This window comes from Oncorhynchus mykiss, chromosome 22 (genome assembly GCF_013265735.2).
Source record: "Oncorhynchus mykiss isolate Arlee chromosome 22, USDA_OmykA_1.1, whole genome shotgun sequence".
Taxonomy (NCBI): domain Eukaryota; kingdom Metazoa; phylum Chordata; class Actinopteri; order Salmoniformes; family Salmonidae; genus Oncorhynchus; species Oncorhynchus mykiss.
This window is the reverse complement of record NC_048586.1, coordinates 36,385,230-36,408,710: the sequence shown is the minus strand read 5'-3', so window position 1 is coordinate 36,408,710 and position 23,481 is coordinate 36,385,230. Positions and strand designations below refer to the sequence as shown.

General features: G+C 44.8%; 2 protein-coding genes across 10 annotated transcripts in view; one reads left to right on the top strand and one right to left on the bottom strand.

Moving 5' to 3' along the window:
* The window catches only part of hspbap1 (hspb associated protein 1), a 35,622-nt gene extending 32,652 nt beyond the window's left edge, over positions 1-2,970 (top strand). For 5 of the 6 annotated variants that reach the window (XM_036959208.1, XM_036959211.1, XM_036959210.1 and 2 more), the window contains one exon: positions 91-2,970. In XM_036959208.1, the coding sequence (XP_036815103.1) occupies positions 91-738 (648 nt within the window). In that variant the 3' untranslated portion in view covers positions 739-2,970. The remainder of the gene's footprint in view (positions 1-90) is intronic. The other variant, XM_036959209.1, reaches the window with a different exon arrangement.
* The window catches only part of LOC110501803 (solute carrier family 15 member 2), a 26,714-nt gene continuing 5,724 nt past the window's right edge, over positions 2,492-23,481 (bottom strand). For all 4 annotated transcript variants that reach the window (XM_036959204.1, XM_036959206.1, XM_036959207.1 and 1 more), the window contains 19 exons: positions 22,106-22,205; positions 21,772-21,862; positions 21,401-21,478; positions 18,541-18,623; positions 18,259-18,342; positions 16,292-16,381; positions 15,534-15,578; positions 15,254-15,289; positions 14,885-14,973; positions 6,723-6,804; positions 6,192-6,317; positions 5,556-5,720; positions 5,413-5,459; positions 5,189-5,296; positions 4,667-4,763; positions 4,354-4,395; positions 4,129-4,230; positions 3,743-3,847; positions 2,492-3,455 (listed from right to left, as the gene is read on the bottom strand). In XM_036959204.1, coding sequence (XP_036815099.1) covers positions 3,246-3,455; positions 3,743-3,847; positions 4,129-4,230; positions 4,354-4,395; positions 4,667-4,763; positions 5,189-5,296; positions 5,413-5,459; positions 5,556-5,720; positions 6,192-6,317; positions 6,723-6,804; positions 14,885-14,973; positions 15,254-15,289; positions 15,534-15,578; positions 16,292-16,381; positions 18,259-18,342; positions 18,541-18,623; positions 21,401-21,478; positions 21,772-21,862; positions 22,106-22,205 — 1,780 coding nt within the window. In that variant the 3' untranslated portion in view covers positions 2,492-3,245. The remainder of the gene's footprint in view (positions 3,456-3,742; positions 3,848-4,128; positions 4,231-4,353; positions 4,396-4,666; positions 4,764-5,188; positions 5,297-5,412; positions 5,460-5,555; positions 5,721-6,191; positions 6,318-6,722; positions 6,805-14,884; positions 14,974-15,253; positions 15,290-15,533; positions 15,579-16,291; positions 16,382-18,258; positions 18,343-18,540; positions 18,624-21,400; positions 21,479-21,771; positions 21,863-22,105; positions 22,206-23,481) is intronic.

The window sequence follows — 23,481 nt, the reverse complement described above, 5'->3', positions numbered from 1 at the left end:
ATAGTCCCTGAGTAAAGCGGAGAATGACGAAACATTGGTTCGTTTCATAACGGTTGGGTTTATAGTTTCAACTTTTGTATTTTTCCAAAGGAGGGGTTGGTGGGACATGACGAGAACATGCAGTACCTGAACCTGGCTGTGGGGGCCTGCATGGAGAAGAGAGGGATAACAAGTCACCGTGACCAACAGACCCAGGACACCCCAGCATGTCCAAGGGCAAAACGTGACTCCAGGGGCCAAGCTAAGAACACCAACTCTTCATCACCACCAGCAGAGTGCCTTTCCTCCTCTTCCACACCATCCACCATGCCCTTTGGCCCTCACCTCATCCCTGTGGCCTGGAACCAGATCACCAACCAGGAAACTCCAGAGCAGAACCCCAAAAACCAAGACAGACCGTCACCATCCAGAGACTGTGACATCAGGTCTAGCAGCATAACCCAAAACACCCCTCCCAGACCTGTCAGTGGAAGTAGAGCCCAGCACCAGCATGGAGGGGAAGGCATGTCCAGCTCCGGTTCAGCCTCAGACCCCCTAGTGTTACCACGGCCAGGGTGCAGAGATGGAGGAAGGCCACCACCTGGGGACAGAGACCAGGGCAAGGGTGACAGAGCACACTGCTCCGTCTCCATCACCACCAACGACCTACTGCAGTGCCTGGTTCACCCTGAGGTCATTGCTAGAGTCTCTGAGCTACTGATGGAGAGAGTCCAGTCAGGGACAGCCACAACACCATAGCTTCATAATCTACATTCCAACGTTCATACTAGTATGCTACTGAAATTGAATCCCAAAATCCATTGCTTCATTCTAAGTGCTAAGCTAGTATGGATATTGAAACAGAGCCTAACAAGTAGATTGTACGTAACTTCCCTCAATTGTTAAAAATGTGGAATGGAGTCATCATCAGTAAGTCTATAGAGTTTAACTGGGTTCAGTTGACTTTAACAGCTGAGGTAGTGAAGGTGGAATATATCATGGTATTAATACCTCTGACACTGGCTCTTATTTCCCCTAATGCTGCTGGGAGTCTCTGGCTACGTCCCAAATGGCACCTTGTTTCCTATATAGTGCACTACTATTGACCAGAACGGCTTGAAGATTAGGCGAGAGTAGAACGGTCCTGGTCAAAAGTAGTGCACTATATAGGGAATAGGGGGCCATTTGGGACGCAAGCCTCTGTGGAGTTAACAGTGCTCTGCCATGCTCGGCAGTGCCCACATGGGAAATCCTGCCTGGCTGATAGTTATTCCAAAGTGTCAGAGAAGGGAGAACGGAAAGACGTTTCACACTTTTCTATATTTTCTTACCCTTCTGCTCCTTCTTTTTCTACCCCATCTACACTGAGTATACAACACATTATGAACACCTGCTCTTTCCATGACATAGACTGACCAGGCGAATCCATGTGAAAGCTATGATCCCTTATTGATGTCACCTGTTCAAGCCACTTGACACAAACCTGTTCTTGACACTGGTTTGTATCAAGAACTGCAATGCTGCTGAGTTAACGCTGAACGGTTTCCCGTTTGCATCAAGAATGGTCCAACCACCCAAAGGACATCCAGCCAACTTGACACAACTGTGGGAAGCATTGGAGTCAACATGAGCCAGCATCCCTGTGGAATGTTTTGGACACCTTGTAGAGTCCATGCCCTGACGAATTGAGTCTGTGCTAAGGGCAAAAGAGGTTGCAACTCAATATTACGATGGTGTTCCTAATGTTTTATACACTCAGTGTATATGGTTTACTGTAGTATGTTATAGTCTTGGCGACTCCATGAGGTCAAATCCAAGTCAAGAGCATTTCTTCCATTCTTACCATGTTTGTAGTCTTGTGATATTAGACATGTATTTTCTACCTATGCCGAGCAAATAGCGCTCCAAAATAGCACTTAAAATTAAACCTTGTATAATCCTTGTAATAATAACAGTGATAGCTAGTATTTCTCAGATGTCGGCTACATTTTCTGCCTTCTATTCCCCAGCTGGTAGGTTATGTTTGCGTCCCAAATGGCACCTTATTCTATATTTAGTGCACTCCTTTTTAGTGTTTTTTGGTATTTTATTGGGATCCCCTTTGAGCTGCTGCCAACCTGGAGCTTCCAGGGGCTACTCTTCCTCTTTAGACCAGTGCTCTGCCTTCCATTCCCCAGCTGGTACATTCTGTTTGCGTCCAAGGGCTCCGGTCTGAAGTGGAAGGACTATATAGGGAATAGGGTGTCAGTTGGGGTGAAGATGTTAGAAAGGCAGCCTGTTATGGTATTGTGATTAATGAATGCTGTCTAAGGAGTGATGATATGTCCCAGTTACCAGGAAGTGATGTGTTATTTTTCTGTCTCTCTATAGTCCTGGGTCTGTGACAAGGGAAGGAAACCAAAGCTCTGAATGAATAAAGACTAGAAACATGTAGCGCCACCAACAATGAGGTAGTCCTGCAAAACCGTAAGAGTAGCAAGATTTTAGAAACAAAATGATATCACATTCAGAGAAATTTACACATTTTTATTTACGTACTACAAGAGTAAAATTCGAGTAAAATGGTTCCCAGGAGTGGAACGTTTTATGAAGGTCAATCTATCAAATGATTAGGACACACTAGACATTTTTCCTTGACTCATAGTTTTGTCATTTGAATGAGGCTCTTTTAGTCAGGTATTACTGGAGTTAAGTCTACTCCAGTATTTGTCTCAGGTAGACAGTCTAAAGAGCAGGGATGGAAATGAATCTAGGCCACTAGTAAAAATGGTTCTACTAGTTAAAAATTGCTCTACTAGTAACCAAAATCCTTAAGTTTCATGCCTGCTAAAGAAGGACCCTTTTCACAATGTTCTGTAATTGTTTTGTTTATCAACTACAAGAGTCTGTTGTTTTCATCTTTGAACATCATTGTAAACAGGGGACTTCAGATCATTCTACTATGTTCAGTAACATTTTAGAAATTCACAAAAATAAAATACAGCGTTTGAACAATGTGTTTTGTTACCACCGGTCCTGGTTTGACCTCCAGATTTTGAGAAGTGTCTCAGTTGGAGTGCTGACTGTGGTTAGTCCATACTGTAAGATCACACAGACAGGGTGTGACAATAACTAACAACATTCAGTAAGGTTCAGCAAGTAAAATACACTCAATCACCATATCTTAATACTTTGCTTCGATTTACAAATGTATAAAACAAAAAAGATTCCACACTGGGGGCTTACAAATCTCCTGAGAGGGAAACACTCTGAATTCAGTCACCAGACTACATATTGGTGCTCTTCTCTATTGAGTTCAAGTACATAGTGTCGTCTGTCTGGTCCTTCTTCAGGTCATCTTCATCCTCATTGACTGTCTTGTCTGGGAACAGCTTGTCTAGCTCGCCTGGGTCTACGTAGGTGTAGAAGTAAGCCATGATGGAGAAGATGATGCAGACTGCCACCAGGAGGCCAGCGAACAGCAGGAATTCCATCCACTGGGAATGTCAGAATCAATGTTAAACACATTTAACACTGGGGACTATGGTTGTTATTTGATAGCCATATTTATTATCCTGGTGTACTCGCGACTCAAGCTGGAGAGAGAAAGGGAACAAGCCATTCTTATTGTTGTGATTGGTTTCCCTCTAGTGGACTACTGCAGACACTGCTCTGTTTGACTCTTTTTAATGGTTTTATGAGGTCTGTGGGTTCAATGGCGCACTGACAAGGCTTCCCAAAAGGCACAGGAAAAACAAAACCGTCTTCTACCACTGGGACTTACCTGATCCAGACCTGCCCCCTCTGCTACGATTAGCACAATGACATTGCCAAAGGCTACAGTCAGCAGCCAGCCGGCCTGCAGCAGTGACTTCATGTTGGCTGGGGCCTGTATTGAACATAGACCTAGATATTGTTTATCATTGGCAGGGAAAAGCATATCACATGTTCTTCACTCAAACATGATCTCCTTGTAGAGGCTGAATTCCTAGTAATCAACCCGTAGCTGTCTATACCCCCTAGCCACTTCTAGTAGATCTGAAAGGTTTCTGGTTGGTATAAACTAAGTGTTCATCATACTGGACACCAATTCTTTCAGATCTACAGAGGTGCCTAAGTAAGTCAATACTCAACCAATACTCAATCAACAATCACTGGATACCTACTGACCTGTGAATAGGAGAACTCGATGCCTGGGATGGAGAACATGACTTCTCCTGCTGTCATCAGGGCATACTGGGGGATCTGCCAGGCTATGTGAACATTGTTGGCCTTCACAAATCAAATAAAAAATAATTGAATCACATGCTTCGTAAACAGATGTAGACTAACTGTAAAATGCTTACTTACAGGCCCTTCCCAACAATGCAGAGAGGAAAAAAGAGAAATAATAACCTTCACATCCTCCATCTTCTGGGGAATGATGTCTCCAGAGCCCTGGAAAAAAGTAAAGGAAGTTACGAGTAATGTCTACCAGAGCAGGCACTGACGATGTGAGCAATGCCAAGGTCGTGGGTTCAATTCCCGCAGGGATCACATATCTTTAGTAAGTGTAACTTACTAGGTAGCTAGTACTAGAAGTAGCTAGTACTGTGCTAGTCCATGTATTTATACTGCCAATGTGGTTTCAGGCCATAGCAGGCAGCACTTAATAGTACCTACAAGATGGTATTTTGTGATCTCATGTATAAGCAGTGGGATGACTCACCCCTTTGAGGATGACTGTGTATGAAGCCCCAGAGTCGAGCAGGCCCAGGTTGATGGAGAAATCCTGTGAGCCTGATGTACACCTCACGCTTGTATACCTGTGAGAGATGGCATAGGTGAAGGATTTCGAGAGGGCAGAGGTAAAAGAGATCTGTGGATACTGAGATATGATCTAGCACTGACTGTATCAGTGGAGGCTGCTGAGGGGAGGACGGCTCATAATAATGTATTGGAATGGAGCATATGGAATGGTATCAACCACATGGAAACCACGTGCTTGAAGTATTTGATACCATTCCACTTATTCTGCTCCAGCCATTACCACGAGCCCGTCCTCTCCAATTAAGGTGCCACCAGCCTCCTGTGGACTGTATCTATTTCAAATGTATTACTACATTAGTCAGATGTTCAATGTTAGAAAATTAGGAATATCAATTATTGAATGCTTTGTCAGTGGCCTAGGAAGGGACACTTTACACTGTTTTAAGATGAACTGCAATGGAACAGAAATATGGCCACTCACTCCTTTCTTTCCACACTCTTATTGGGAGATATGCCATAGTCAGCGGGTATGTAAAAGTCCACACCAGCCATCGTTACGTTCACAGCCTCACTCCGCGTGTTTATGAACCTGTTAGAGCAATACTTGAATCTTTGCAGGGTATTCACTGAACTAACGGAAGTCCGTCTTTCCAATGGAGCATTATTCCGTATCCTATTTCAATTCAAACATAAACACATAATTACCTCAGGTATGCTTCCATTTTTTCACTTTTAAGTATGTTGTCTGTCGCCTATATTATAAAAAAAAATGAAAACAGAAACAGATTGCAAACACAGAAATGATTTCTGTAGTGACTGTAAGATTATAGGGTGAACTTCAGACTCACTAGTTGACACACTATTCCCGAGGTTTTGCTGTGCAGGACGAGACTGTAGGCTTTCTGCTCTGTGAAAGTCTCTCTACACTCATGAAAGTGTCCATTGTGATTGATCCCCACAGTGATGGTCTTGTTGTGTCCCCCCAGTTCAAGATGCTGATATGCTTGAGGATCCTGATAGACATAGAGGCATGTGTATTACATGTATTGCCATGATTAATGTTCAGCTCTAATCAGACCTGCGTTGAAATATTACTACAATTATTTCAAATACTCCAACTGGGCCTGATCGAGCTTTCCTGGCACAATGGAACCAATATAACAGTCGCACAACGGCAAACTCCAGGCAGGCTAAAGCAAACACAAAGTTTTTGAAAGATTTCAAATAGTATTTGAACCCAGGTCTGGCTGTAATAGCTGTAGAACAATGGACCTGTTGACCTCAGAACGCACATCTGTTGCCGTGAGATGTAGCTGTAGATTCCTATGGAGTCAGACTATGGAGCGTCTACGGAGTCTACAGCCATTTCTCATGGCAATCCTATCTGGTAGGTCTGCTTTCTATCAGGTCAAGGTTGATTATTAGTCACAGCATTATTAGCGTAGCAGAGTAAAACTAGGGTAAAACTCCCCAGCCCAGTTTACCTCATAGGATTTGATGGGTTGTGAGAATAGGTTACTCCCAGGGATGCTTAGTTTGACGTCACTGTCAGCCAGGTTGTAGACCTGTAGCAGACACTGTCCACGAGGTGCAGGCTCCACCACTGTTTTCTAGCAGAGGAATAGAGAGAGAGGGGACATCAGAGGACAGGTCTGTTACAAAGGTGGCAATCCAGGTTGATTTTTTTTTACAGTTGCAACATATTAATGTTGTTCCTGCTACACTAAACACTTCTCCAGGCATTGTGAGATCAGACCATCTATGCAGCGCAACTGCAAAAAAAAGATGACCTGGAGTGTCACTTACGGAAGTGAAGTCCCCCAAAGATCAGTGGAGGCTGGTGGGAGGAGCTATAGTAGGATGGGCTCATTGTAATGACTGGAATGGAATGAATGTAACAGAGTCTAACGTGGTTTCCATTTGTTGGATACGGTTCCATTTATTCCATTCCAGCCATTACAATATGCCTATAGCTCCTACCACCAGCCTCCTCTGCCAGAGATGCTGTGTCTTACCATGACGTTGACCTCCACCAAGGTGGCAGCACCGAAGGCCAGCGCTGCAAAGATCATACCAACAGCCATCTTCTTCAGCGGCCTAAGGGGAGATGGAGACGTATCAGGCATTCTGTCTCTAAAGGGGAGATGGAGACGTATCAGGCATTCTGTCTCTAAACCGGAGATGGAGACGTATCAGGCATTCTGTCTCTAAAGGGGAGATGGAGCCGTATCAGGCATTCTGTCTCTAAAGGGGAGATGGAGACGGTGTCAGGCATTCTGTCTCTAAAGGGGAGATGGAGACGTATCAGGCATTCTGTCTCTAAAGGGGAGATGGAGACGTATCAGGCATTCTGTCTCTAAAGGGGAGATGGAGACGTATCAGGCATTCTGTCTCTAAAGGGGAGATGGAGACGTATCAGGCATTCTGTCTCTAAAGGGGAGATGGAGACGTATCAGGCATTCTGTCTCTAAACCGGAGATGGAGACGGTGTCAGGCATTCTGTCTCTAAAGGGGAGATGGAGCCGTATCAGGCATTCTGTCTCTAAAGGGGAGATGGAGACGGTGTCAGGCATTCTGTCTCTAAAGGGGAGATGGAGACGTATCAGGCATTCTGTCTCTAAAGGGGAGATGGAGACGTATCAGGCATTCTGTCTCTAAACCGGAGATGGAGACGGTGTCAGGCATTCTGTCTCTAAAGGGGAGATGGAGCCATATCAGGCATTCTGTCTCTAAAGGGGAGATGGAGACGGTGTCAGGCATTCTGTCTCTAAAGGGGAGATGGAGACGTATCAGGCATTCTGTCTCTAAAGGGGAGATGGAGACGTATCAGGCATTCTGTCTCTAAAGGGGAGATGGAGACGTATCAGGCATTCTGTCTCTAAAGGGGAGATGGAGACGTATCAGGCATTCTGTCTCTAAAGGGGAGATGGAGACGTATCAGGCATTCTGTCTCTAAAGGGGAGATGGAGACGTATCAGGCATTCTGTCTCTAAACCGGAGATGGAGACGGTGTCAGGCATTCTGTCTCTAAACCGGAGATGGAGACGTATCAGGCATTCTGTCTCTAAAGGGGAGATGGAGACGTATCAGGCATTCTGTCTCTAAACCGGAGATGGAGACGTATCAGGCATTCTGTCTCTAAACCGGAGATGGAGACGTATCAGGCATTCTGTCTCTAAAGCGGAGATGGAGACGTGTCAGGCATTCTGTCTCTAAAGGGGAGATGGAGACGTATCAGGCATTCTGTCTCTAAAGGGGAGATGGAGACGGTGTCAGGCATTCTGTCTCTAAAGCGGAGATGGAGCCGTATCAGGCATTCTGTCTCTAAAGCGGAGATGGAGACGTGTCAGGCATTCTGTCTCTAAAGGGGAGATGGAGACGTATCAGGCATTCTGTCTCTAAAGGGGAGATGGAGCCGTATCAGGCATTCTGTCTCTAAAGGGGAGATGGAGCCGTATCAGGCATTCTGTCTCTAAAGGGGAGATGGAGCCGTATCAGGCATTCTGTCTCTAAAGGGGAGATGGAGCCGTATCAGGCATTCTGTCTCTAAAGGGGAGATGGAGCCGTATCAGGCATTCTGTCTCTAAAGGGGAGATGGAGACGTATCAGGCATTCTGTCTCTAAAGGGGAGATGGAGCCGTATCAGGCATTCTGTCTCTAAACCGGAGATGGAGACGTATCAGGCATTCTGTCTCTAAACCGGAGATGGAGACGTATCAGGCATTCTGTCTCTAAAGGGGAGATGGAGACGTATCAGGCATTCTGTCTCTAAAGGGGAGATGGAGACGTATCAGGCATTCTGTCTCTAAAGGGGAGATGGAGACGTATCAGGCATTCTGTCTCTAAAGGGGAGATGGAGACGTATCAGGCATTCTGTCTCTAAAGGGGAGATGGAGACGGTGTCAGGCATTCTGTCTCTAAAGGGGAGATGGAGACGTATCAGGCATTCTGTCTCTAAAGGGGAGATGGAGACGTATCAGGCATTCTGTCTCTAAAGGGGAGATGGAGACGTATCAGGCATTCTGTCTCTAAAGGGGAGATGGAGACGTATCAGGCATTCTGTCTCTAAAGGGGAGATGGAGACGTATCAGGCATTCTGTCTCTAAACCGGAGATGGAGACGGTGTCAGGCATTCTGTCTCTAAAGGGGAGATGGAGCCGTATCAGGCATTCTGTCTCTAAAGGGGAGATGGAGACGGTGTCAGGCATTCTGTCTCTAAAGGGGAGATGGAGACGTATCAGGCATTCTGTCTCTAAAGGGGAGATGGAGACGTATCAGGCATTCTGTCTCTAAACCGGAGATGGAGACGGTGTCAGGCATTCTGTCTCTAAAGGGGAGATGGAGCCGTATCAGGCATTCTGTCTCTAAAGGGGAGATGGAGACGGTGTCAGGCATTCTGTCTCTAAAGGGGAGATGGAGCCGTATCAGGCATTCTGTCTCTAAAGGGGAGATGGAGACGGTGTCAGGCATTCTGTCTCTAAAGGGGAGATGGAGACGTATCAGGCATTCTGTCTCTAAAGGGGAGATGGAGACGTATCAGGCATTCTGTCTCTAAAGGGGAGATGGAGACGTATCAGGCATTCTGTCTCTAAAGGGGAGATGGAGACGTATCAGGCATTCTGTCTCTAAAGGGGAGATGGAGACGGTGTCAGGCATTCTGTCTCTAAAGGGGAGATGGAGCCGTATCAGGCATTCTGTCTCTAAAGGGGAGATGGAGACGGTGTCAGGCATTCTGTCTCTAAAGGGGAGATGGAGACGTATCAGGCATTCTGTCTCTAAAGGGGAGATGGAGACGTATCAGGCATTCTGTCTCTAAAGGGGAGATGGAGACGTATCAGGCATTCTGTCTCTAAAGGGGAGATGGAGACGTATCAGGCATTCTGTCTCTAAAGGGGAGATGGAGACGTATCAGGCATTCTGTCTCTAAAGGGGAGATGGAGACGTATCAGGCATTCTGTCTCTAAACCGGAGATGGAGACGGTGTCAGGCATTCTGTCTCTAAACCGGAGATGGAGACGTATCAGGCATTCTGTCTCTAAAGGGGAGATGGAGACGTATCAGGCATTCTGTCTCTAAACCGGAGATGGAGACGTATCAGGCATTCTGTCTCTAAACCGGAGATGGAGACGTATCAGGCATTCTGTCTCTAAAGCGGAGATGGAGACGTGTCAGGCATTCTGTCTCTAAAGGGGAGATGGAGACGTATCAGGCATTCTGTCTCTAAAGGGGAGATGGAGACGGTGTCAGGCATTCTGTCTCTAAAGCGGAGATGGAGCCGTATCAGGCATTCTGTCTCTAAAGCGGAGATGGAGACGTGTCAGGCATTCTGTCTCTAAAGGGGAGATGGAGACGTATCAGGCATTCTGTCTCTAAAGGGGAGATGGAGCCGTATCAGGCATTCTGTCTCTAAAGGGGAGATGGAGCCGTATCAGGCATTCTGTCTCTAAAGGGGAGATGGAGCCGTATCAGACATTCTGTCTCTAAAGGGGAGATGGAGCCGTATCAGGCATTCTGTCTCTAAAGGGGAGATGGAGCCGTATCAGGCATTCTGTCTCTAAAGGGGAGATGGAGACGTATCAGGCATTCTGTCTCTAAAGGGGAGATGGAGCCGTATCAGGCATTCTGTCTCTAAACCGGAGATGGAGACGTATCAGGCATTCTGTCTCTAAACCGGAGATGGAGACGTATCAGGCATTCTGTCTCTAAAGGGGAGATGGAGACGTATCAGGCATTCTGTCTCTAAAGGGGAGATGGAGACGTATCAGGCATTCTGTCTCTAAAGGGGAGATGGAGACGTATCAGGCATTCTGTCTCTAAAGGGGAGATGGAGCCGTATCAGGCATTCTGTCTCTAAAGGGGAGATGGAGACGTATCAGGCATTCTGTCTCTAAACCGGAGATGGAGACGTATCAGGCATTCTGTCTCTAAAGCGGAGATGGAGACGTATCAGGCATTCTGTCTCTAAACCAGAGATGGAGACGTATCAGGCATTCTGTCTCTAAACTGGAGATGGAGCCGTATCAGGCATTCTGTCTCTAAACCGGAGATGGAGACGTATCAGGCATTCTGTCTCTAAACCGGAGATGGAGACGTATCAGGCATTCTGTCTCTAAAGGGGAGATGGAGACGTATCAGGCATTCTGTCTCTAAAGGGGAGATGGAGACGTATCAGGCATTCTGTCTCTAAAGGGGAGATGGAGACGTATCAGGCATTCTGTCTCTAAAGGGGAGATGGAGACGTATCAGGCATTCTGTCTCTAAAGGGGAGATGGAGCCGTATCAGGCATTCTGTCTCTAAAGGGGAGATGGAGCCGTATCAGGCATTCTGTCTCTAAAGGGGAGATGGAGACGTATCAGGCATTCTGTCTCTAAACCGGAGATGGAGACGTATCAGGCATTCTGTCTCTAAACCGGAGATGGAGACGTATCAGGCATTCTGTCTCTAAAGGGGAGATGGAGACGTATCAGGCATTCTGTCTCTAAAGGGGAGATGGAGACGTATCAGGCATTCTGTCTCTAAAGGGGAGATGGAGACGTATCAGGCATTCTGTCTCTAAAGGGGAGATGGAGACGTATCAGGCATTCTGTCTCTAAAGGGGAGATGGAGACGTATCAGGCATTCTGTCTCTAAAGGGGAGATGGAGACGTATCAGGCATTCTGTCTCTAAAGGGGAGATGGAGCCGTATCAGGCATTCTGTCTCTAAAGGGGAGATGTAGACGTATCAGGCATTCTGTCTCTAAAGGGGAGATGGAGACGTATCAGGCATTCTGTCTCTAAAGGGGAGATGGAGACGTATCAGGCATTCTGTCTCTAAAGGGGAGATGGAGCCGTATCAGGCATTCTGTCTCTAAAGGGGAGATGGAGACGTATCAGGCATTCTGTCTCTAAAGGGGAGATGGAGACGTATCAGGCATTCTGTCTCTAAAGGGGAGATGGAGCCGTATCAGGCATTCTGTCTCTAAAGGGGAGATGGAGACGTATCAGGCATTCTGTCTCTAAACCGGAGATGGAGACGTATCAGGCATTCTGTCTCTAAAGCGGAGATGGAGACGTATCAGGCATTCTGTCTCTAAACCGGAGATGGAGACGTATCAGGCATTCTGTCTCTAAACCGGAGATGGAGCCGTATCAGGCATTCTGTCTCTAAACCGGAGATGGAGACGTATCAGGCATTCTGTCTCTAAACCGGAGATGGAGACGTATCAGGCATTCTGTCTCTAAAGGGGAGATGGAGACGTATCAGGCATTCTGTCTCTAAAGGGGAGATGGAGACGTATCAGGCATTCTGTCTCTAAAGGGGAGATGGAGACGTATCAGGCATTCTGTCTCTAAAGGGGAGATGGAGACGTATCAGGCATTCTGTCTCTAAAGGGGAGATGGAGACGTATCAGGCATTCTGTCTCTAAAGGGGAGATGGAGAAGTATCAGGCATTCTGTCTCTAAAGGGGAGATGGAGACGTATCAGGCATTCTGTCTCTAAACCGGAGATGGAGACGTATCAGGCATTCTGTCTCTAAAGGGGAGATGGAGACGTATCAGGCATTCTGTCTCTAAAGGGGAGATGGAGACGTATCAGGCATTCTGTCTCTAAAGCGGAGATGGAGACGTGTCAGGCATTCTGTCTCTAAAGGGGAGATGGAGACGTATCAGGCATTCTGTCTCTAAAGGGGAGATGGAGCCGTATCAGGCATTCTGTCTCTAAAGGGGAGATGGAGCCGTATCAGGCATTCTGTCTCTAAAGGGGAGATTGAGCCGTATCAGGCATTCTGTCTCTAAACCGGAGATGGAGACGTATCAGGCATTCTGTCTCTAAAGGGGAGATGGAGCCGTATCAGGCATTCTGTCTCTAAACCGGAGATGGAGACGTATCAGGCATTCTGTCTCTAAAGGGGAGATGGAGACGTATCAGGCATTCTGTCTCTAAACCGGAGATGGAGCCGTATCAGGCATTCTGTCTCTAAAGGGGAGATGGAGCCGTATCAGGCATTCTGTCTCTAAACCGGAGATGGAGACGTATCAGGCATTCTGTCTCTAAAGGGGAGATGGAGACGTATCAGGCATTCTGTCTCTAAAGGGGAGATGGAGACGTATCAGGCATTCTGTCTCTAAAGGGGAGATGGAGACGTATCAGGCATTCTGTCTCTAAAGGGGAGATGGAGACGGTGTCAGGCATTCTGTCTCTAAAGGGGAGATGGAGACGTATCAGGCATTCTGTCTCTAAAGGGGAGATGGAGCCGTATCAGGCATTCTGTCTCTAAAGTGGAGATGGAGCCGTATCAGGCATTCTGTCTCTAAAGGGGAGATGGAGACGTATCAGGCATTCTGTCTCTAAAGGGGAGATGGAGCCGTATCAGGCATTCTGTCTCTAAAGGGGAGATGGAGACGGTGTCAGGCATTCTGTCTCTAAAGCGGAGATGGAGACGTATCAGGCATTCTGTCTCTAAAGCGGAGATGGAGCCGTATCAGGCATTCTGTCTCTAAAGGGGAGATGGAGCCGTATCAGGCATTCTGTCTCCTCTCTGATCTCCCCATCCCGGATCCGGGATCGTGAATACAGACTCAAGCTCATTACCATAACGCAACGTTAACTATTCATGAAAATCGCAAATGAAATGAAATAAATATGCCATATCTCAAGCTTAGCCTTTTGTAAACAACACTGTCATCTCAGATTTTCAAAATATGCTTCTCAACCATAGGAAAACAATAATTTGTGTAACAGTAGCTAGCTAGCGTAGCATTTAGCGTTAGCATTAGCGTTAGCATCCAGCAGGCAACATTTCAACAAAAACAAGAAAAGCCTTCAAATAAAATAATTTACCTTTGAAGAACTTCGGATGTTTTCAATGAGGAGACTCTCAGTTAGATAGCAAATGCTCAGTTTTTCCAAAAAGATTATTTGTGTATTAGAAATAGCTCCGTTTTGTACATCACATTTGGCTACCAAAAAAAAACAAAAATTCAGTCCTCAAAACGCAAACTTTTTTCCAAATTAACTCCATAATATCGACTGAAAACATGGCAAACGTTGTTTAGAATCAATCCTCAAGGTGTTTTTCACATATCTCTTCGATGATATATCGTTCGTGGAAGCCTGGTTTCTCCTCTCTATCAAATGGAAAAATAATTGCACCTGGCTTTTGCGCACCAATTTCGACGCAGGGCACCAGGAGGACACTTGGAAAATGTAGTCTCTTATGGTCAATCTTCCAATGATATGCCTACAAATACGTCACAATGCTGCCGACATCTTGGGGAAACGGCAGAAGGTCTAAGCTTATTCCTGTCGCATTCACAGCCATATAAGGAGACATTAGAAAACAGAGCTTCAGAAATTCTGCTCATTTCCTGTTTGACGTTTCATCTTGGTTTCGCCTGTAGAATGAGTTCTGGAGCACTCACAGACAATATCTTTGCAGATTCTGAAACTTCAGAGTGTTTTCTTTCCAAAACTGTCAATAATATGCATAGTCGAGCATCTTTTCGTGACAAAATATTGCGCTTAAAACTGGAACGTTTTTTATCCAATAATGAAATAGCGCCCCTTTGGAAAAACTGAGCATTTGCTATCTAACTGAGAGTCTCCTCATTGAAAACATCCGAAGTTCTTCAAAGGTAAATTATTTTATTTGAAGGCATTTCTTGTTTTTGTTGAAATGTTGCCTGCTGGATGCTAACGCTAATGCTAACGCTAAATTCTACGCTAGCTAGCTACTGTTACACAAATGATTGTTTGCCTATGGTTGAGAAGCCTATTTTGAAAATCTGAGCACATTCTTATTTACAATAATGGCCTACCGGGGAACAGTGGGTTAACTGCCTTGTTCAGGGGCAGAACGTCAGATTTTTACCTTGTCAGCTCAGGGATTTGATCCAGCAACCTTTTAGGTTACTGGCCCAACACTCTAACCACTAGGCTACCTGCCGCCCCAAACAGCCTTCAACTACTGTTGAAGACTGTAGTGTCCAGCCGTCAAACCCTTTCTTCCTCCGTCCTTGTTTCCACAATTCCTCTTGAAGCTCATTGGAAGTGAGGATCCAAGAGCCGAGGTCCAAGCTCCCTACGGTATCCTTGTCCAATGAGCTTTGAGACAGAGTGAGGAAATAAGGACAGAGGAAGCAAGGATTTGACAGCTGCATAGTAACGTTTTCAGACACAGCCATGGTCCACTCACGTGAGATTGATCCTGCACAGGCCTATGAGTGGGTAGACAACCACGTCAAAGATAGGCACAAACATGAGGATGAGCAGAGCGTTTAGCATCTGAAAGAACAAGGAAGAACAAAACACAGGGAAGCTTCTGATGACTCAATATAAAATCACAACAAAAAATACCATCAAATCATATTGGTTGCTGAAGCAAACTTAGAAAAGACACTAGTAAATATTCTTGCTCAATTTATTTTGTCAATAGCGAGATAGCATTATGGTGATAATGTCCATTATAAAAGGGTTTGGGTTCAGGAGAGAATATATAAATATAGACATCACCAGCAGTAATGCACTATAGAATACTAGGAAGAGAGTAAGAAGCTCCAGGAACCTGCATTTGATCAGGCTTCAGAACGAATGCTGATCCCTGTAACATAGAGACAGATTCCAAACAAGATTACTATTTCAGATTACAGTCAACGATAGTAAAACAATGCAAAATACTATGAAATCATAAATGTTGTACACTTGGGTTTTACCACAGTTGTAGAGCACATTGTTACACCGTTTCAAAAGCTAGAAAAGGAAAGGAACTTACGAAGGCCATTCACTACGAGACTCCTACCACTGTTGTAAAGTCCTGTACATTGAAAGAAAGACAAAGAACTTACAAAGGCCATGTTCATCCGGGTGGCCTGGAGAGTCCAGCGGGATCCCTATAGTACCATATAACAAAGAAGGCTAAATGTTATCATGTTATCACTGGCCCATTCCCTGTATTCTATAGCACTGAATAGCTGCTTCGCCAACACCATTCACTTCAATGGTATAATCAGACCTCATCAATCCAACATGTCCTTGGCTTCTAACATGCCTAATGCAAAGCCAAACAAAATGTTATTGCCTATAAACAATATAGATTCCCTTCATTAAAACTAAGATGGAGGTTTTTGTTCTTCTTGTTAGATTTAATCACAGTGTTTTATCAGAGGAATGTGCCCAGGGACTCTGGGTTAGAGAAGGTTGGATAGATGGGGTTTTGGGGTTTGCACTTTTTCTTAATCAGTTGTTATTGTGGTGAGGTTTGGTCGTTGACCAGAGGAGAGGAGGAGAGAGGAGATGAGAGGAGACAACAGAACAATGCCTCAAGATCAAGCAGTGAGGCAAGCAGAACTTTGGGTCCCAGAGGGCAAAGCTTGTTGGAATAATATCATTTAAATAAAGTAAAGAGTTGTAATCTGGTTGAAATGATGTCATTTCAAACCGTTTCGTCTTTACTTGGTCCGTATCTACTGTATTGGCCTGAATCCTGGGTTTGGGAACAATGAAAGGTCCTGTTTAGAGGCTTTTTAACAGCTAGGGTGGTGGTTACTGTTCTATTTAGGAAGGTCCAAGCTGGTTCGGGTTAGGGTAAGCATTGGATCCTTACCTGCTGGTCAAACAGAGCCCAGAACATGGGCAGAGGGATGAAGAGCACCAGAACCCTCAGGACCATCTTAATCTCATGGATCAGACGTTTCTGTAGAGAAGCACATACAGTAGGAGGACATACAGTATGGGTCCATTTCACCAGAAACTTCTTCATACAGTGCCTTGCGAAAGTATTCGGCCCCCTTGAACTTTGCGACCTTTTGCCACATTTCAGGCTTCAAACATAAAGATATAAAACTGTATTTTTTTGTGAAGAATCAACAAGTGGGACACAATCATGAAGTGGAACGACATTTATTGGATATTTCAAACTTTTTTAACAAAACAAAAACTGAAAAATTGGGCGTGCAAAATTATTCAGCCCCCTTAAGTTAATAATTTGTAGCGCCACCTTTTGCTGCGATTACAGCTGTAAGTCGCTTGGGGTATGTCTCTATCAGTTTTGCACATCGAGAGACTGAATTTTTTTCCCATTCCTCCTTGCAAAACAGCTCGAGCTCAGTGAGGTTGGATGGAGAGCATTTGTGAACAGCAGTTTTCAGTTCTTTCCACAGATTCTCGATTGGATTCAGGTCTGGACTTTGACTTGGCCATTCTAACACCTGGATATGTTTATTTTTGAACCATTCCATTGTAGATTTTGCTTTATGTTTTGGATCATGGTCTTGTTGGAAGACAAATCTCCGTCCCAGTCTCAGGTCTTTTGCAGACTCCATCAGGTTTTCTTCCAGAATGGTCCTGTATTTGGCTCCATCCATCTTCCCATCAATTTTAACCATCTTCCCTGTCCCTGCTGAAGAAAAGCAGGCCCAAACCATGATGCTGCCACCACCATGTTTGACAGTGGGGATGGTGTGTTCAGCTGTGTTGCTTTTACGCCAAACATAGCGTTTTGCATTGTTGCCAAAGTTAAATTTTGGTTTCATCTGACCAGAGCACCTTTTTCCACATGTTTGGTGTGTCTCCCAGGTGGCTTGTGGCAAACTTTAAACAACACTTTTTATGGATATCTTTAAGAAATGGCTTTCTTCTTGCCACTCTTCCATAAAGGCCAGATTTGTGCAATATACGACTGATTGTTGTTCTATGGACAGAGTCTCCCACCTCAGCTGTAGATCTCTGCAGTTCATCCAGAGTGATCATGGGCCTCTTGGCTGCATCTCTGATCAGTCTTCTCCTTGTATGAGCTGAAAGTTTAGAGGGACGGCCAGGTCTTGGTAGATTTGCAGTGGTCTGATACTCCTTCCATTTCAATATTATCGCTTGCACAGTGCTCCTTGGGATGTTTAAAGCTTGGGAAATCTTTTTGTATCCAAATCCGGCTTTAAACTTCTTCACAACAGTATCTCGGACCTGCCTGGTGTGTTCCTTGTTCTTCATGATGCTCTCTGCGCTTTTAACGGACCTCTGAGACTATCACAGTGCAGGTGCATTTATAAGGAGACTTGATTACACACAGGTGGATTGTATTTATCATCATTAGTCATTTAGGTCAACATTGGATCATTCAGAGATCCTCACTGAACTTCTGGAGAGAGTTTGCTGCACTGAAAGTAAAGGGGCTGAATAATTTTGCACGCCCAATTTTTCAGTTTTTGATTTGTTAAAAAAGTTTGAAATATCCAATAAATGTCGTTCCACTTCATGATTGTGTCCCACTTGTTGTTGATTCTTCACAAAAAAATACAGTTTTATATCTTTATGTTTGAAGCCTGAAATGTGGCAAAAGGTCGCAAAGTTCAAGGGGGCCGAATACTTTCGCAAGGCACTGTACATACACATATACCTTTTCCTTAGAATGGATACATACATACCTTTCACCTGCAAGCCAGATCGCCATAAATGTTCCTCATCTTTATATTATATTATCCTATTATAATCTGAAACATTGTTAATGGGACAGTTACAAGCTCCATGAAGTGATTATAGTCCTCACTGGAGTTATTTCATTCTTGATAATCATACCGGATACTTCTCCTCTGCCCAGTCCAGCCAGTGTTTCCTCTTAGAGTCATACTTAGAACTCATCCACCGGTTCTTGATGGCCAACTGTAGGATGGAGCGAACAGGAGCAGTCATGGACTGTGTGTAAGCCCAGAGGTAGTATTTTTCAGTTGTTTATCTTTCCATTATCTCAGAACCCAGAGCCAGATCTTGAGTGTACTAGCCAGCAATGTTAACAATCTGCCTCAAGAGACTCATCTTTCTATGGAAATGTGTGACTGTTGAGAGAGGTGAATGACTTACCCCCAGGCACCGACACACATCCAATAAGACGTTCCCCTCAGGTGGACTCTTCTTATACATCCCACTTCCAGAGATGAACACGACTACAAAGACATAGACACATTTGAGTAGATGTTGAGTAGACTTTACTGATTGTAAATGTACTATCGCAATAAAAGAAATCCTCCAAAGAGGACCGACCGCAAAACAAAATACCATCAATACTGTCTTTCTGTCAGATCCAAGGGGAAATTAGTTCCCTCGTTGAAATCCTTTTGACATGTAAAACTGAATTCTAGGAGTTCCTGTAAAACTGAATTCTAGGAGTTCCTGTAAAACTGAATTCTAGGAGTTCCTGTAAAACTGTAGATTCTAGGAGTTCCTGTAAAACTGAATTCTAGGAGTTCCTGTAAAACTGAATTCTAGGAGTTCCTGTAAAACTGAATTCTATGAGTTCCTGTAAAACTGAATTCTAGGAGTTCCTGTAAAACTGAATTCTAGAAGTTCCTGTAAAACTGAATTCTAGGAGTTCCTAGAGTGGTTTTTTGGCATTTCTATCCCTGGTCATCTATGAAGGGCTAAAGGTAAAGATGAAACACACTCCCTGTTAGAGTAAACTTCTTGTCTAACATGTTGATGATGTGTGTTATCTGGGTGTGTGCCATTTTTTCAACCCAGGAGCTAAAACCAACTAGCCAAAATACCTTCAGACTATATTTTCATATGTTGAAAAAGACTTGCAAATAGCCAATACCAGCCGTGTGTGTGTGTGTGTGTGTGTGTGTGTGTGTGTGTGTGTGTGTGTGTGTGTGTGTGTGTGTGTGTGTGTGTGTGTGTGTGTGTGTGTGTGTGTGTGTGTGTGTGTGTGTGTGTGTGTGTGTGTGTGTGTGTGTGTGTGTATATACACTGCTCAAAAAAATAAAGGGAACACTAAAATAACACATCCTAGATCTGAATGAATGAAATATTCTTATTAAATACTTTTTCTTTACATAGTTTAATGTGCTAACAACAAAATCACACAAAAATGATCAATGGAAATCAAATGTATCAACCCATGGAGGTCTGGATTTGGAGTCACACTCAAAATTAAAGTGGAAAACCACACTACAGGCTGATCCAACTTTGATGTAATGTCCTTAAAACAAGTCAAAATGAGGCTGAGTAGTGTGTGTGACCTCCACGTGCCTGTATGACCTCCCTACCACGCCTGGGCATGCTCCTGATGAGGTGGCAGATGGTCTCCTGAGGGATCTCCTCCCAGACCTGGACTAAAGCATGGAGCGAGACATGATGTCCCAGATGTGCTCAATTGGATTCAGGTCTGGGGAACGGGCGGGCCAGTCCATAGCATCAATGCCTTCCTCTTGCATGAACTGCTGACACACTCCAGCCACATGAGGTCTAGCATTGATCTTGCATTGTCTTGCATTAGGAGGAACCCAGGGTCAACCACACCAGCATATGGTCTCACAAGGGGTCTGAGGATCTCATCTCGGTACCTAATGGCAGTCAGGCTACCTCTGGCAAGCACATGGAGGGCTGTGCGGCCCCCCAAAGAAATGCCACCCCACACCATGACTGACCCACCGCCAAACCGGTCATGCTGGAGGATGTTGTAGGCAGCAGAACGTTCTCCACGGCGTCTCCAGACTGTCACGTCTGTCACATGTGCTCAGTGTGAACCTGCTTTCATCTGTGAAGAGCACAGGGCGCCAGTGGCGAATTTGCCAATCTTGGTGTTCTCTGGCAAATGCCAAACGTCCTGCATGGTGTTGGGCTGTAAGCACAACCCCCACCTGTGGACGTCGGGCCCTAATACCACCCTCATGGAGTCTGTTTCTGACCGTTTGAGCAGACACATGCTGGAAGTCATTTTGCAGGGCTCTGGCAGTGCTCCTCCTGCTCCTCCTTGCACAAAGGCAGAGGTAGCGGTCCTGCTGCTGGGTTGTTGCCCTCCTACGGCCCCCTCCACGTCTCCTGATGTACTGGCCTGTCTCCTGGTAGCGCCTCCATGCTCTGGACACTACGCTGACAGACACAGCAAACCTTGCCACAGCTCGCATTGATGTTCCATCCTGGATGAGCTGCACTACCTGAGCCACTTGTGTGGGTTGTAGACTCCGTCTCATGCTACCACTAGAGTGAAAGCACCGCCAGCATTCAAAAGTGACCAAAACATCAGCCAGGAAGCATAGGAACTGAGAAGTGGTCTGTGGTTATCACCTGCAGAACCACTCCTTTATTGGGGGTGTCTTGCTAATTGCCTATAATTTCCATCTGTTGTCTATTCCATTTGTGGACAGTTTGATTTCACAGAAGTGTGGACAGTTTGATTTCACAGAAATGTGATTGACTTGGAGTTACATTGTGCTGTTTAAGTGATCCCTTTATTTTTTTGAGCAGTGTATGTATGTATGTGTGTGTGTAACACAGTTCTGGGTTGTTTTGACTGGCGAGGAGCCATGTTTACACACCTCTGTGGTCCACTAGGTTCTTTCTGATGACTGCCTCTGAATCCCATTCCTCTCGATCCATATGGGATTTAGTGTTCACTGCCTCTACCTCACTAAAGCATGTGCCATAAAAACAAAATCCTGCTTTCCAACTCGAGGGGCCACATCCCCCCTGGTGTGACCCATAATGGTAGCTTGGCTATATGAATAGTGCAGTAGCTCGTGTATACAAGCCTGCTGCACAACCAGGTCTGTGCTGAATGTATTCAATACATACTGTACCCCCAGCCGGCAAGGTTGTAATCTGGTCATTTAATAACGTCATTTCAACCAGGTTTACCCACTGGGTATATTCTACTCCAAGTATGCAACAGAAACCCAGACTAGCTTGATTAGATAAGGTGTGAAGAAGAGAGCACACTCACCTAGAGCAATGACCATCAAAATGGCTGGTACTCCGAAAGCAAGAGCGTAGCAGTCACCGCCAAAACACTGCACATTTCCTGTAAGTGCAGGAACACACAGCAGCAGCCATGAGCAAAGGCAGAGGCCTGAGCCCTCAATGCCTTTCACCTGAGAGGCCTGAGCCCTCAATGCCTTTCACCTGAGAGGCCTGAGCCCTCAATGCCTTTCAGCTGAGAGGCCTGAGCCCTCAATGCCTTTCACCTGAGAGGCCTGAGCCCTCAATGCCTTTCACCTGAGAGGCCTGAGCCCTCAATGCCTTTCACCTGAGAGGCCTGAGCCCTCGATGCCTTTCACCTTTGAGATAAGGGTTAAGGTTAATGTGGACACGAACCTCGCAGTATTGGAGTGATGACTGTCGATAAGACACTCCCAGCGTTGATGGACATATAGAAAATTGAGAAGAATTTCCTCCTTTCGTTCGTCTGAGGTGACAAGGGAGAAAACCCAATGATGGTGAACACTGTTTAATATCAGAAATTCATTTGATACTTTTTCAGGTCAAAATAGTTTTTTTCTTCAATTTGTAGCATAATTGCTATCCCATTCTTCCGTAGCTAAGCCTACATACTTCTGTAATAACAGGTATTAGATTGAGAACTTCCTCATATGTTGCAGTAAGAGTATTATTAGTGTGTATTTTAGACTAGACTGATAGAATCTCTTACATGTTCTTCATCAAACTGATCACCTCCGAACGCTGCTACACAGGGTTTGATGCCTCCTGTACCAAAGGCTATAAGGATCAGCCCCACCATAGACAATGCTCTGAGAGAGAGAGAGAGAGAGAGAACATTGTTGAGTTTAAGGTTTATCAACATTCCTATCTCAGATGCACATTGAAGTCAGAAGTTTACATACACCTTAGCCAAATACATAAAAACTCAGTTTTTCACAATCATTAAAAATCATTAAAAGCTGTATGTGTTTTCTAGAGTAATACATGACTCATTTTAACGAGTCAATTAAACAATTAATTGATGTTGCTGTTCATAATGCTTTAATACTGAGCAAGAGTCAGTAAGTCTCCATCCTACACCTTAGCTAAATACATTTAAACTCAGTTTTTCACAATTCCTGACATTTAATCCTAGTAAAGATTCCCTGTCTTCGGTCAGTTAGGATCACCACTTTATTTTAAGAATGTGAAATGTCAGAATAATAGTAGAGAGAATTATTTATTTCAGCTTTTATTTCATTCATCACATTCCCAGTGGGTCAGAAGTTTACATACACTCAATTAGTATTTGGTAGAGTAGCCTTTAAATTATTTAACTTGGGTCACACGTTTCGGGTAGCCTTCCATAAGCTCCCCACAATAAGTTGAGTGAATCTTGGCCCATTCCTCCTGACAGAGCTGGTGTAACTGAGTCAGGTTTGTAGGCCTCCTTGCTCGCGCATGCTTTTTCAGTTCTGCCCACAAATGTTCTATAGGATTGAGGTCAGGGCTTTGTGATGGCCACTCCAATACCTTGACTTTGTTGTCCTTAAGCCATTTTGCCAAAACTTTGGAAGTATAAGTGGGGTCATTGTCCATTTGGAAGACCCATTTGCGAACAAGCTTGAACTTCCTGACTGATGTCTTGAGATGTTGCTTCAATATATCCACATAATTTTACTTCCTCATGACGCCATATATTTTGTGAAGTGCTCCAGTTGCTCCTGCAGCAAAGCACCCCCACAATATGATGCTGCCACCCCCGTGCTTCACGTTTGGGATGGTGTTCTTCGGCTTGCAGGCTTTTTCCTCCAAACATAATGATGGTCATTATGGCCAAACAGTTAAATTTTTGTTTCATCAGACCAGAGGACATTTCTCCAAAAAGTACAATCTTTGTCCCCATGTGCAGTTGCAAACCATAGTCTGGCTTTCTTAATGGTGGTTTTGAAGCAGTGGCTTCTTCCTTGCTGAGCGGCCTTTCAGGTTATGCTGATATAGGACTCGATTTACTGTGGATATAGATACTTTTGTACCTGTTTCAACCAGCCACTTCACAAAGTTCTTTGCTGTTGTTCTGGGATTGATTTGCACTTTTCAAACCAA